Source organism: Oryx dammah, unplaced genomic scaffold, assembly GCF_014754425.2.
Source record: "Oryx dammah isolate SB20612 unplaced genomic scaffold, SCBI_Odam_1.1 HiC_scaffold_29, whole genome shotgun sequence".
NCBI classification, from domain to species: Eukaryota; Metazoa; Chordata; class Mammalia; order Artiodactyla; family Bovidae; genus Oryx; species Oryx dammah.
In genome coordinates this window covers 86,910,204-86,922,851 of record NW_024070213.1, presented here as the reverse complement: position 1 = coordinate 86,922,851, position 12,648 = coordinate 86,910,204, and the positions used below count along the sequence as shown (strand labels likewise).

General features: G+C 36.1%; 1 protein-coding gene across 1 annotated transcript in view; it reads right to left on the bottom strand.

Annotated features, from left to right (window-relative positions):
- Positions 1 to 12,648, bottom strand: part of SPATS2 (spermatogenesis associated serine rich 2) — a 151,548-nt gene that overhangs the window by 39,806 nt on the left and 99,094 nt on the right. The window contains exon 3 of the mRNA XM_040234074.1: positions 776 to 855. Coding sequence (XP_040090008.1) covers positions 776 to 855 — 80 coding nt within the window. The remainder of the gene's footprint in view (positions 1 to 775; positions 856 to 12,648) is intronic.

The window sequence follows — 12,648 nt, the reverse complement described above, 5'->3', positions numbered from 1 at the left end:
TCATTCTATAATTTTTTTTGTTTCAGGCTTAATTGAACAATGATGAAGTACAAAACTATACAAGCGGGATGGTATATAATCTATGATGCAAAGAGTATAAATTTATAATATACATTTTTGAGATGAGCAAAAAATTACCATGATCACTAGAAAATGGGCTTCAGGCAAAACATACAGATTCAATGATAAAGGTAAAATTCTCATAACTGAAAATGCAACATTGTTTATATTATTGAACCAATATGTATCTATGACTCCAGAATCAATGATTTACTTTCTAAATGAGATGGAGAACACATGTAAAGCTTTTATGTTTTTTCTCAACATAGCTCATTAAGAGTTATATTATTAAAGACAACCTGGTTCCCTTCCAAAGATATGTTACTTAGAAAATTTCTCCTCTTGCTCTAAAGTCTCCTGGTCTTAAAAATCCTCTTCAAGTGAATGGGACGATCCTACTCAAGACTATTCCTTAAAGAATGTTAGCAAATTAGATACACACTTAGCCATACACATACTGTTGTATTAATTAATATTAAGATGTCCAAGAGAATTTAGAAATATATGTATATGGATACATGTAAAGAAAATCGTTCATACTTATAGGCTCTGATTCCTCAAAACCTTCATGGAAGTTATTCTCTGATATACAGTGGCATTCATACAGTTTTGTTCTTAATTTTCACTTTCTTAATGAGTTTGTAGCCAATGATTTTATTAGTACCTAAATTTTAACAAGACATTCAAGTTTCCTATCCACAGTAAATAGACATACCTTTTCTTTCATGTTTTCAAAAGCTCCTCCTTGGGCCAGTACAGTATTGGACTGCAAATCAAAAATGAATCCTGATGAATCTGAAAGAATGAGAAGAAAAAAATACATTCAACAGGGTCCAAAACTAACATAACAGGCTGCAAAATGTAAGGGCCAATACTAGCTGCTTTTCTCCCATAAACAGCTAATAACTAAATAGAACTTAATTGTTATTTTGCAAATTCTATTATATAATTGATAACTACCTTTGCATTCATTTGTGAGATTAAATTTGATTTTAGTAGAAATTGTCACAGCTTGAGAAAAATATTGAAATCAATTATATTAGACTATACAGTAATCCTTGATATCTTTAACTATCTTAATATAAAAGGCCTTCTAAAAATACTGTAAGTAAATAGCTCCTCAAGGTAAAATTTAACACTGAAAAATCTGAATGTGAGAATGAAAGCTTCTATAACATTAATAATAACAACACATAAAAGTACTTTCCATCTTTTAGACTACAACACACACATTCACATTCTTAAGACTATGAATTTCATATATTTGTGTTCCCAATATAATATACAAAAAGCAATGTACCAGTGTTTATATTAATAGCATAAATGGGAAAACTTAGTTCAATGTAAGAAATTATAGAAAAGAGTTTGCATTTAGAAAGAAAAGGCTATCTGTGAATTTAATCAGTTTCTTTACCCATGACTATGTGATCAACAAATTACCTCAGCTTTTACACTTGATAACTTTGTTTTACTCTAATGAGATGTGATCCTAGGAAATAGCTAGAGTGCTTCTCAAATTCTGATGTGTATACTTATCATTGGGGGAATCTCAAGTTAAATAGCAGGATCTGATTCAAGAGTCTGATGTGTGGCCTGAGATTTTTACTCTCAGGTGGTATCAACGTTGCAGATCCAAGCTATCATACTTGGGAATACTTTGGGGGTTCAAATTTCAACAAAGCAAGAAAAGGGGGAAACTTTGAGAAGAGGGGTTGCTATAGTCTGAATGTTTGTATTTTCACTTCCAAATTCATATGCTGAAATACTAAAGTGATGGTATTAGTAGGTGAGGCCTTTGAAGAGCAGAGTTCTCATGAATGGGATCAGTGCTCTTATTAAAAAGATTCCATAGAGACCTCTGCCACCATGTGAGGACACAAAGAGAAGTCTGCAACCCAGAAGGCCCTCGTTAGACCATGTTGGCACTCGGATCTCGGATTTCCAGCCTCTAGAACTGTGAGAAGTAAATTTCTATTGTTTATAAGCTACTCAGTCTGTGGTATTTTGTTAGAGCAGTCTGAACAGAATAAGATGGGAGTATAAAACATACAGTAATATTTTAGTACACTTTCCAAATTCTTTCAGTATTATTACAGATGTGTTTTAATTAAACCCTCTTTTATAGCTCAGTCTTTATCCTGTGTTTTATATAATACCTCCTAGTTGCTGCAGAAGACTGATAATTTATACGTTAGAATGATAATAGTATTTTGTTTCTAAAAGTAGAAAAGAGGATATGAATAGATCCTGTGTCATTCCAAGAGAAAGTACACTTGCCAATTACCACTGAATTGTGAATCAACTTTTAACCTCTGTAATACTGGCAGTTTCATCATTGTTACCCAAAGGAAAAATCAGGTTACATTTACACAAACTCATTACTTAAAGCCTGAATTTTCTAGATGATGACCTAATATGGTTAACACTGAATTATCTTTATTAACTGCAAAGAAACATAGTATATACAGATGAAAATTTTACACAGCCAAAATACTATTGAGCAACCTTTTCAGAATTGCTTTAGGTTACCCAGATGATATAACTTGACTGCTGTTAGGTACAGCTGACCTTTGAACACTGCCCAGGTCTACTTATACACAGATATTTTTCAATGGCAAGTAATACAGCATACACAACCTGCAGTTGGTTGAATCCACGGATGCAGAACTGTGGACACTGAGGCCCAGCTGGAAGGATTTTCCACTGCACTCAGGGGTCAGCACCTTTAACCTCCATATTATCCAAGGGTCAACTCTACTCTCTCTCAAAGACACATTAATGAGCATTGAGATGATACAAAGAATATCAGTAATCTTAGCAAAGAATCCAATCATCAACCTCTTTTAGGGAAAGGTGCTTAAATGCTCAGTTGTGTTTGACTCTTTGCGACCCTATGGACTGTAGGCTATGGACCCTCTGTCCATGGGATTTCCCAGGCAAGAATACTGGAGTCGGGTGCCATTTCCTTCTCCAGGGGATCTTCCTGACCCAGGGATCAAACCCATATCTCTTACATCTCCTGCACTGGCAGCAGATTCTTAAGAGGGGACACTTAATTTTATTTTTTTCCTTTTTATTTTAATTGGAGGCTAATTACAATATTGTAGTGGTTTTTGCCACACATTGACATGAATCAGCCATGGGTGTACATGTGTTCCCCATCCTGAACCCCTCTCCCACCTCCCTCCCCATCCCATCCCAAGAGGGGATACTTAAAACAGCATTTAGGGACCTATATTTAAATAAGCTATTGGTAGCACTAACTTCTTATACATCATCTAATACCTTTTATTTTTTTCTGTTTAACAACACGCTAGATGAAATGAAGCGCAATGAAAACAAAGGGTAGTTCTGCAAACACTTTCAGTGATCGCCTCCCCCAAATTAGCGTAAGTATTATTAGAGTTTATCTGGCATACCAGTTGGGATAATGATTAAAAATACATACAGAAGCTATTTCAGTCAGGATCTCAGCAGGAAACAAACAGCACATTGAGAGTTTAATGAAGGGACTATTTTCGAAGGTGCTGGTAGGGAGTAGGGAAACCACAAGAGAGAGCACAGTACTCCTTGGCTAAGAATAGCCATGTATATTGCTACTGGAGGTTTTAAAGACGGTAAGGAGGGAGCAATTACTGGAATCGAGACAGAGGCCTCTTTCATCTTTGTTTCATCTGGTGTGGAGATGGCCATAGGATAACAGTCCTTTAATCAGAGGACACAGTAAGCCCACAGTGACCCTTCAGGGAAAGACTAGGGGAACAGATACTCCTATCTTACTCTCCTCCCTGCCTCTGGTCTCCTGCTTTATGCTGCCCAACAGCCAAACTCAACCAAAAGCCCAAGGCAAGAAACCTGTAGTCTGACTTGCAGTCTGGACAGGTCAGCCTCCTGGGGTACAAATGCCCATTTTGTATTTATATTCTAAATCATAAGTTTGCCAAAATGGGAAAGCAATAATTTAACATCTTAACTTGTCTATTCACCAGCTAATATTGTCTTTTTACTTACATGACAAAACTCAAGTAGATTAAAAAAAACCCTGCTTCAATAAACTGGAGCTTAAGTGCCTCTCAACATTATAGGGAAAATAAATTTTAATTCCCACCAACAATATTTAGTGATTTAATAGTTCTCCTATTTTTTCATGCAAAGAAAGCCTAAGATTTACTTAATTCCACTGTTAGTAAATGAGGTAAGATCTCATCCTTTTGTACCTACCCTATGATAGAAGATCATAAATTTTTAAAGAAAAAAACTGAAGTTAAATATTATACTCAGGCAAGATTCATAAAGGATATGAGGAACCCTTGAGTTTATCATCTATTTCATTCTATCAGGAACCATCTCACAAGTTCCTTGGAATTATTTCAAATATCACACATTTAGGAACATTTTGCAGGCTTCCCTGATGGCTCAGATGGTCAAGAATCCGCCTGCAATGCAGAAGACCTGGGTTTAATCCTTGGGATGGGAAGATGCCCTGGAGGAGGAATAGCTCCCATTCTAGTATTGTTGCCTGCAGAATTCCATGGACAGAGGAGCCTGATGGGCTATAGTCCAGGGGTTGCAAAGAGTCAGACACAACTGAGTGACCAACACTAGTTTTAGTGGATAAAGTATGCTATTTACAGTATCATTGACATATTTGTAAACATTAGAAAACAAATTGTTTTCACTGGCTTCAAAAATCAGGCAAAAGTTGTTTCAATGAGGACAACATAGAAATACCTGAGTCTGACTATCTCATGTATCAAATCAGACTTGAACAAGTTTTCATTTTTTTAACTGAGGTATAATTGACACATGCATATATAACATTACGTAGTTTCAGGTATGTAGCATGATTTGATATTTGTATATACTGTGAATTGATCACAAAAAGTCTAGTTAATATCTATCAACATACACAGTTAAGGGAAACTTTTTTCTTGTGATAAGAACTTTAAGATATATTCTCTTAGCAACTTGTAAATATGCAATAAGGTATTACTGAGTCACCATGCTATACATTATATTCCTAGGATTTATTTATTTTATAATTGGAAGTTTGTACCTTTTGACCTCCTTTACCCATTTGGCCCTCCTCCCACCCAACATTTTTGATAACTGTCAATCTGTTCTCTGTATCTATGAGCTCTTTTCCTCTGTAAGTTTTGATCCCACATATAAGTGAGATGGTACAGTTTGTCATTCTCTGACTCATTTTACTCAGTACAATGTCCTCAAGGTCCATCTGTGGTGTCACAAATGGCAAGATCTTTTTATGGCCGAATAATATTCCATTGTATAGATGCACACCACATTCTTTTTTTTTTTTTGAAAAGTTAAACAAACTTGGAATTTGAATTTAATGTGATGAGATGCTTTTATGGAGCAGCTCAAAAATCTGGATAAGTTTCATAAGATCCAACTGATGAACACTTACAGGTGTTACAGCTTAACAGAAAAATACAATAGTAATTCATAGCCCAGGAAATGTACTTCATAAAATAAAAAGTTGTCTATTGGACTGTGAGTAGAGGGCAGGCAAAAAACGAACAACCATAAAGTTTATTCACATCTTACAGCCATGTGTTATGGGGTAAGGGAATAAGAGTTATCTTTGCCCCAGATCTGTACCCACGTGTTGTACATATTTTTCCCATTCTTTTTTCTTTTATTTTGGCACACCACATTCTTTACCCATTCTTCCACCATATGAGGACACTCAGGTTGTTTCTGTGTCTTGGCTTTTGTAAATCATGCTGCAATGACCATGGGGGTGCATGTGTCTTTTCAAGTTAATGTTTTTGTTTTCTTTGGATACATAACCAGAAGCTGAACTGATGAATAGTTCTATATTTTCTGGCCAACACTTGTTATTTCTTGTCTTTAATAATAACTATTCTTACAGGTGTGAGGTAGTATCACATTATGGTTTGGGCTGCATTTTCCTGATTAGTGATGTTAAGCACCTTTTTATGTGTCTGTTGGACATCTATCTCTATGTCTTCCTTATAACTGAACACATATCTCAACAAACTTTGAAACACAGTCTAATTGTTTTTAATTAATAATTTAACCTGAAGACCATACTGTATTTTCATAATTAATTTGGTTAAAAGTTCTGATTATATTCACAACTCTGAGGATGGCAGGAAGAAAGGCAGGCAAGCAGGAAGGGACGGAGGGAAGTGGGAGGGAGGAAAGGAAGAGAGAAAACAAGTATTGGTGAGGATGTGGAGAAATTGGAACAGTCATACATTGCTGGTGGGAATGTAAAATTATACAACTGCTATGGAAAGCTATATGGTGGCTCCTTAAATAACTGAAGATACAATTATCATGATATAGCAATTCCATGCCACTCTAATGGCAGAAAGCAAAGAGGAACTAAAGAGCCTCCTGATGAGAGTGAAACAGGAGAGTAAAAAAGCTGGCTTAAAACTCACCATTCAAAAAACTAAGATCATGGCATACAGTCCCATCACTTCATTGCAAACAGATGGAGAAAAAGTGAAAACTGACTGATTTTATTTTCTTGGACTCCAAAACCACGGCAGACAATGACTGCAGACACAAAATTGAAAGACACTTGTTCCTTGGAAGTAAAGCTAGGACAAATCTAGACAGCGCATTAAAAAGCAGAGGCATCAGTTTGCCAAAAAAGTTCTGTATAGTCAAAACTACAGTTTTTCTAGCAGTCATTTACAGACTTGAGAATTGGACCATAAAGAAGGCTGAGCACCAAAGAATTGATGCTTTCGAATTGTGATGTTGGAGAAGACTCTTGAGAGTCCCATGGACTGCAGGGGATCAAATCAGTCAATCCTAAAGGAAATCAACACTGAATATTCATTGGAAGGACTGATGCTGAAGCTAAAGCTCCAATACTCTGGCCACCTGATGCGAAAAGCCAACTCACTGGAAAAGACCCTGACGCTGGGAAAGATTGAGGGCAGGAGGAGAAGGGGTGGCAGATGATGAGACGTTAGACAGCATAACCATGAATCTGAACAAACTCTGGGAGGTAGTGAAGAACAGGGGAGCCTGATGTGCTGCAGTTCAGGGGTCGCAAAGAATGGGACACGACTTAGAGACTGAACGACAACAAATGCACATACTAGACCCCCACCACAACAAATGAGGAGGAGCTGATTAAAAGCTTTACCACTTGGCGTTCTACCTAAAAATACTTAGCAGAATTACTATTATGAAGGCATGGTAAGGCTTCCTGAAAGGACTGAAGTGAATTCAATCTGATTATCAATGAGAAGATTGTTTCTTTCATGGAAAAGCCTGTCCCCCCAAATTCCTGGCTGCTTACAGTAGAGAGAAGCATAGAGGGAGCTTCCCAGGCATGGAGTAGGTCTAAGGATTCTCACAGGGGTTACTGAATGTGTGTCTTTGAATTATAACAACTAAAAACCTATTGTTTTAGATTGTTTATGTATTTTTTCACTGATGTGATGGTAAATTATTGTATTATCTTATCTGACAAGCAAAAAGAAAGATGGAAATATGATCCCTTCCAAAATACCTTCTCTTAACTTTACAATGATGAGAAAAATCAGTTATGGTACTATTCTGTACCCAAAGCCTGCAGTAAGAAACCTACTGCAGAATCAAAGACTGAGCCCAAGTTTTATGCTATCCATTAATGCTGTAACTCATCGAATATACTAGTTCTCAAGTTGTGTTATTTCAACAAAAAGGCGGTATATCATGTTTCTTCCAAGGATCTCAGATTTTTGTTATTACTCCCTGATATTCCTCATACATACATGAAACAAGCTGGATAACAAAATTATTAACATTTCACCACGGCCAAAGACAGACCATACATTTACGAGCCAATTAAATGTAGATGAGACCAAGGGTGAAGAACTCTAGACAACCTAACAAGTGTGATAATCACTTGTCACATTTTCTCAAACTATCAACTCCCTCTTAAAAATTAAAAAGCAAACTCAAAAGCAGAGGCAATGTACCAGAAGTGTTATCTCATGAACAATTAAAGAATCTGAAGTTCTCCTTAGTACTCAACCATGTAAAAGAAAATAATTAGACTCTTGCAATTGCTTTTTCTCATGCCAATTTTGAGAATAATCCACATGGTGGAGTTCATTTCCTTCACATGAACTAATGGCACGCATAGGGATGGGGGTTATATTGTACAAATGTGAGTGCAAGGAAAAGAATACTGTCACAGGCACTACTGCTAAAGCCTAGGAGTGTATTCACAACTTCAAAATTGAAGATGCCACCACCTTTAGCTTCCTAGGTGGTAATTCTTTCTTCTGTCAACTTACCACCTAAGCTTGGAAGAATTATGACTGTTTTGTGTAAGAAATAAGACACCAATTATAAAAGGTGGGAGGATTATGTATAAATAAAGGGGAATCAGGCTTAGAAGGGAAACAAATCAGAGATGGGAAATTAAGAAAGGCAACTATGTCAAAGTGCCATTTTGTAAGATTTCTAGTTTGCTTTAAGTATTTCTACTATAGTATACTGTTGTAGCTTTCTGAAATGCTAACACTTTTAAAATATATTAAATTGTTAAAAGTTATTTAAGAAACCTCCATTCTAGTTGACAATGGCCTAACACAAAAAATACTGTTAGTAGGTTGTAAGGGGTCTCATCAACTGGTCTTCTTAGCCATTTCAGATAACTAATGTAGCTTAAATGTCAGGAAAAACCCACACTTCAACAACTGATCTGCTAAGTGGGTCTTTCATGAAAGAAAACAGCTTTCTACCTTTCTGTTATTTCTGCTGACATTTATCATCTAGTCTTTTGTTTTGTTTGTTTGTTTTTCGCCCTTGTTGTAAGGCTTGTGCGACCTTAGTTCCCCCCAAGCAGGGACTGAATGAATGAATGAACCCACACCCTCGGCGGTGAGCACGGGTCCTAACCACTGGACCAGCAGGGAATTCCTAAGCAAGTCATCTAGGTGTATTTTGTGCCTCTTCTTATAGACATTTACATTGGGAAATTTCCTAACATCTAAAATAAGTTCTGATTTTTCAAGGTAGAGCTTGATGGAAAGTCACGGTTTTTATTAAGCAAGAAATTAAATTCTACTTTACTCTTACTAGTAGATTTTCCCAGGTTTCAAGCAGATGCAACAGAATAAGCTTCTATTTTTTAAGTTCCAAAAGTTCTTGAATGGTCTCATTATTTAAAAGGTTTGCTGGTTGAATGGAAGATAGGAAATTCAGTCCACCACCTTTCAAATTTTTCTTAGTGATATATTCTAGAGAATAGCCAAGAGGCAGTAATATTGATTTTAATGTCCAACCTCTTCTGTCTCAATGCCATCTCTCATTAGTCTGGAAATAGTATTCCCATATATGAAATAAAATACGTAATTTAAAAAATTATTTCCTTTTCCATACTGTTAGTAGGAATCCTGCCGACTGTTTCAAAAAACAAACTCACCTTTGTAAGTTGAAAAGATTAAAGCACTTAAAAACTATGATGAAAAAAAAAGAACTCAGCTAAATCTTCAATGACTAAGATCAGTACATGTTATTTGCTGATTCTACATTATCTCTGAACTAATATTTTATTTGCAAAACTTTGTACATAAATCCACAGATTACATGAATTCAAATAGCTATTTAGAAAATTATGAAGCCACATGGCAATTATTTTGATATATGCTTATAGCCAACTTTCAGTTTTGTTTTGTTTTAAGGAAAGTAGCACTAAAATAGAATAAAAAGTAAAATATCTAGCTAAATTTTTCTTTATTTCCAAGTAGTGAGAAGGACTGACTGTGTTTCATCTTTCCACTTGTTAATCTCTTCCTGCCCTTTGTGAAAGTAAAAAATAAACTGTGGTGTGTCTAAAAGATGGATAGCCAGTAAAAATGTGTGTGTGTGTGTTTATGTGTGTGTATAATCAAGGAAACTAGAGAATCCAAAAATCAGAAAATCAGTCTGTGAATAAATAGGTCTTCTAATATGCATCTGTGTGAGCTGAGTCTGAAGAAAAACATTACGTCTGAAGAAAAATATACTTTCCCCTACTAAGGGCCTATTTTTAGTCTCTCTTACAAGTCAAACCCTCTTTACAGGTTTTGCTAATATTTCTCTAGTTAATGGCTCTTCTATTTTATGAAATCATCAGTCTTGGATGTCCTTACAATATATGTCATAGTTCTGGGTTTAAGACAGGAACTGGGTAAGTTGAACGCATAGGTTTTTATTTTTGTTTTTTAAACTGTTTTTTGCTCCTCATGGTCCTTAAGAATTCTGCCAGCTAATCCAGGAAAGAAACTCAATTCCATAAGTCAAAAAAAATTAAAACACTTATGAACTATGATGTTTAAAAGTAAAACAAACCTTCAGTTACTAAGATCAATGCACACTAACTGGCAGAATTCCTGAGAAGTTGAAGGAGAGTAAGGAGGAGCAAATTTTTTTATAATTCCTATGTGGTAGAACTAATTTCTGTTTAGATTTAAGAGACATCCTACTTGTCATTATAAAAGATTTTGCTGTGGATGTTCCTTCTAATACTGTAAAATAGTGAATGTCTTTCTTCTCTATCCCAACTCATCCTCATACTTCAAACTACAGAAATGAACAAGACAAATCTAATACATACTTCTGTCTCCAATAGAATAATGACTTTTCTCATAATATACAGCACTGCAAAATCTGTCATTCTTCATTCATTAACCTTTGTGCAAATAAGAATTAAATATGTCAGCTTTTCTTTCTTAAAATGACTTATGGATCAATAACCTACTTTGATTATAAATACTTCTATTTCTAAATAGTTGTTACAATTATCACAAAATGGACACTAGATTTTAATATTATACTTCTGAATGTAAGAAACATAGTACCTAAATAGCACATTTGTTTAAGTCCATCTGTCTTAGTAAATTCTTTCAAAAAATTTTTTATTGTGAAATATATGGAGTTATTATATATGAAATTACTATTACGGAATTGAATACTTTATGTGTGTGTGCCTTTACAGTGCCTGTAAGATCATGTGTCTTCTTACAAGTAAATATAGTCTATACTTTGCTAAATAACATTTTATTGCATGATTCAGTTGAGTTCAGTTCAGTCGCTCAGTTGTGTCCGACTCTGCGACCCCATGAATCAGAGCACGCCAGGCCTCCCTGTCCATCACCAACTCCCGGAGTTCACCCAAACTCAATGTCCATCGAGTCAGTGATGCCATCCAGCCATCTCATCCTCAGTTGTCCCCTTCTCCTCCTGCCCCCAATCCCTCCCAATCAGTCTTTTCAAATGAGTCAACTCTTCACATGAGGTGGCCAAAGTACTGGAGTTTCAGCTTTAGCATCATTCCTTCCAAAGAACACCCAGGACTGATCTCCTTTAGAATGGACTGGTTGGAGCTCCTTGCAGTCCAAGGGACTCTCAAGAGTCTTCTCCAACACCACAGTTCAAAAGCATCAACTTTTCGGCGCTCAGCTTTCTTCACAGTCCGACTCTCACATCCATACATGACCACTGGAAAAACCAGAGCCTTGACTAGATGGACCTTTCCATTGTCAATCTAATTTGCTAATGAAGGACAACGGAGGTGCTTATAGTTTTTGGCCAGTACAATCAATATTGTTTTGAATATTCATGTACCAGTCTCTTGGTGTACCTGGAAATGCATTTCTCTTGAGTATACTCAGGAACAGAACTTAAGTCACAGGCATTTCTCCAAAGAAGACATACAGATGGCCAAGAGGTACATGAAAGAATGTTCAACATCACTAATTATTAGAGCAATGCAAATCAAAACTACAATGAGATATCACTTCACACCAGTCAAAATAGCTATCATCAAAAAGTCCACTCACAATAAATGTTGGAGAGGGTGTGGAGAGAAGGGAAGCCTCTTACACTGTTGGTGGGAATTTAAATTGGTACAGCCACTACAGAGAACCTATAGAGGTTCCTTAAACAACTAAACCTAGAGCTACCACATGACCCCACACCCCCACATCTGGTTATAGATCTGAAAAAAAACAACAACATGGTCTGAAAGGATACATGCGCCACAATGTTCACTGCAGCATTGTTTACAACAGTCAAGACATGGAAGCAACCTAAATGCCCATCGACAGAGGAAGGGATAAAGAAAATGTGGTACATATACACAATAGAATATTACTCAGCCATTAAAAAGAATGAATAATGCCATCTGCAGCATGGATGAACCTAGAGATTGTCATACTGAGTGAGGTTAAGTCAGACAGAGAAAGAGAAATATCAGAAATATTCTATGACATCCTTATAAGCAGAATCTAAAAGGAAATGATACAAACGAACTTATTTACAAAATAGAACAGATTCACAGACTTAGAAGACAAACTTATGGTTGCTGGTGGGGAAGGATGGGGGACAGGATAGTTAGAGAGTTTGGGATTGACATGTACACACTGTTATATTTAAGATGGATAACCAACAAGGACCTACTATATAGTACAGGGAACTCTGTTCAATGTTATGTGACATCCTGGATGGGAGGGGAGTTTGGGGGAGAATGAATACATGCATGTATATGGCTGAGTCTCTTTGTTTTCCACCTGAAACTATCACAACATTGTTAACTGGCTATAT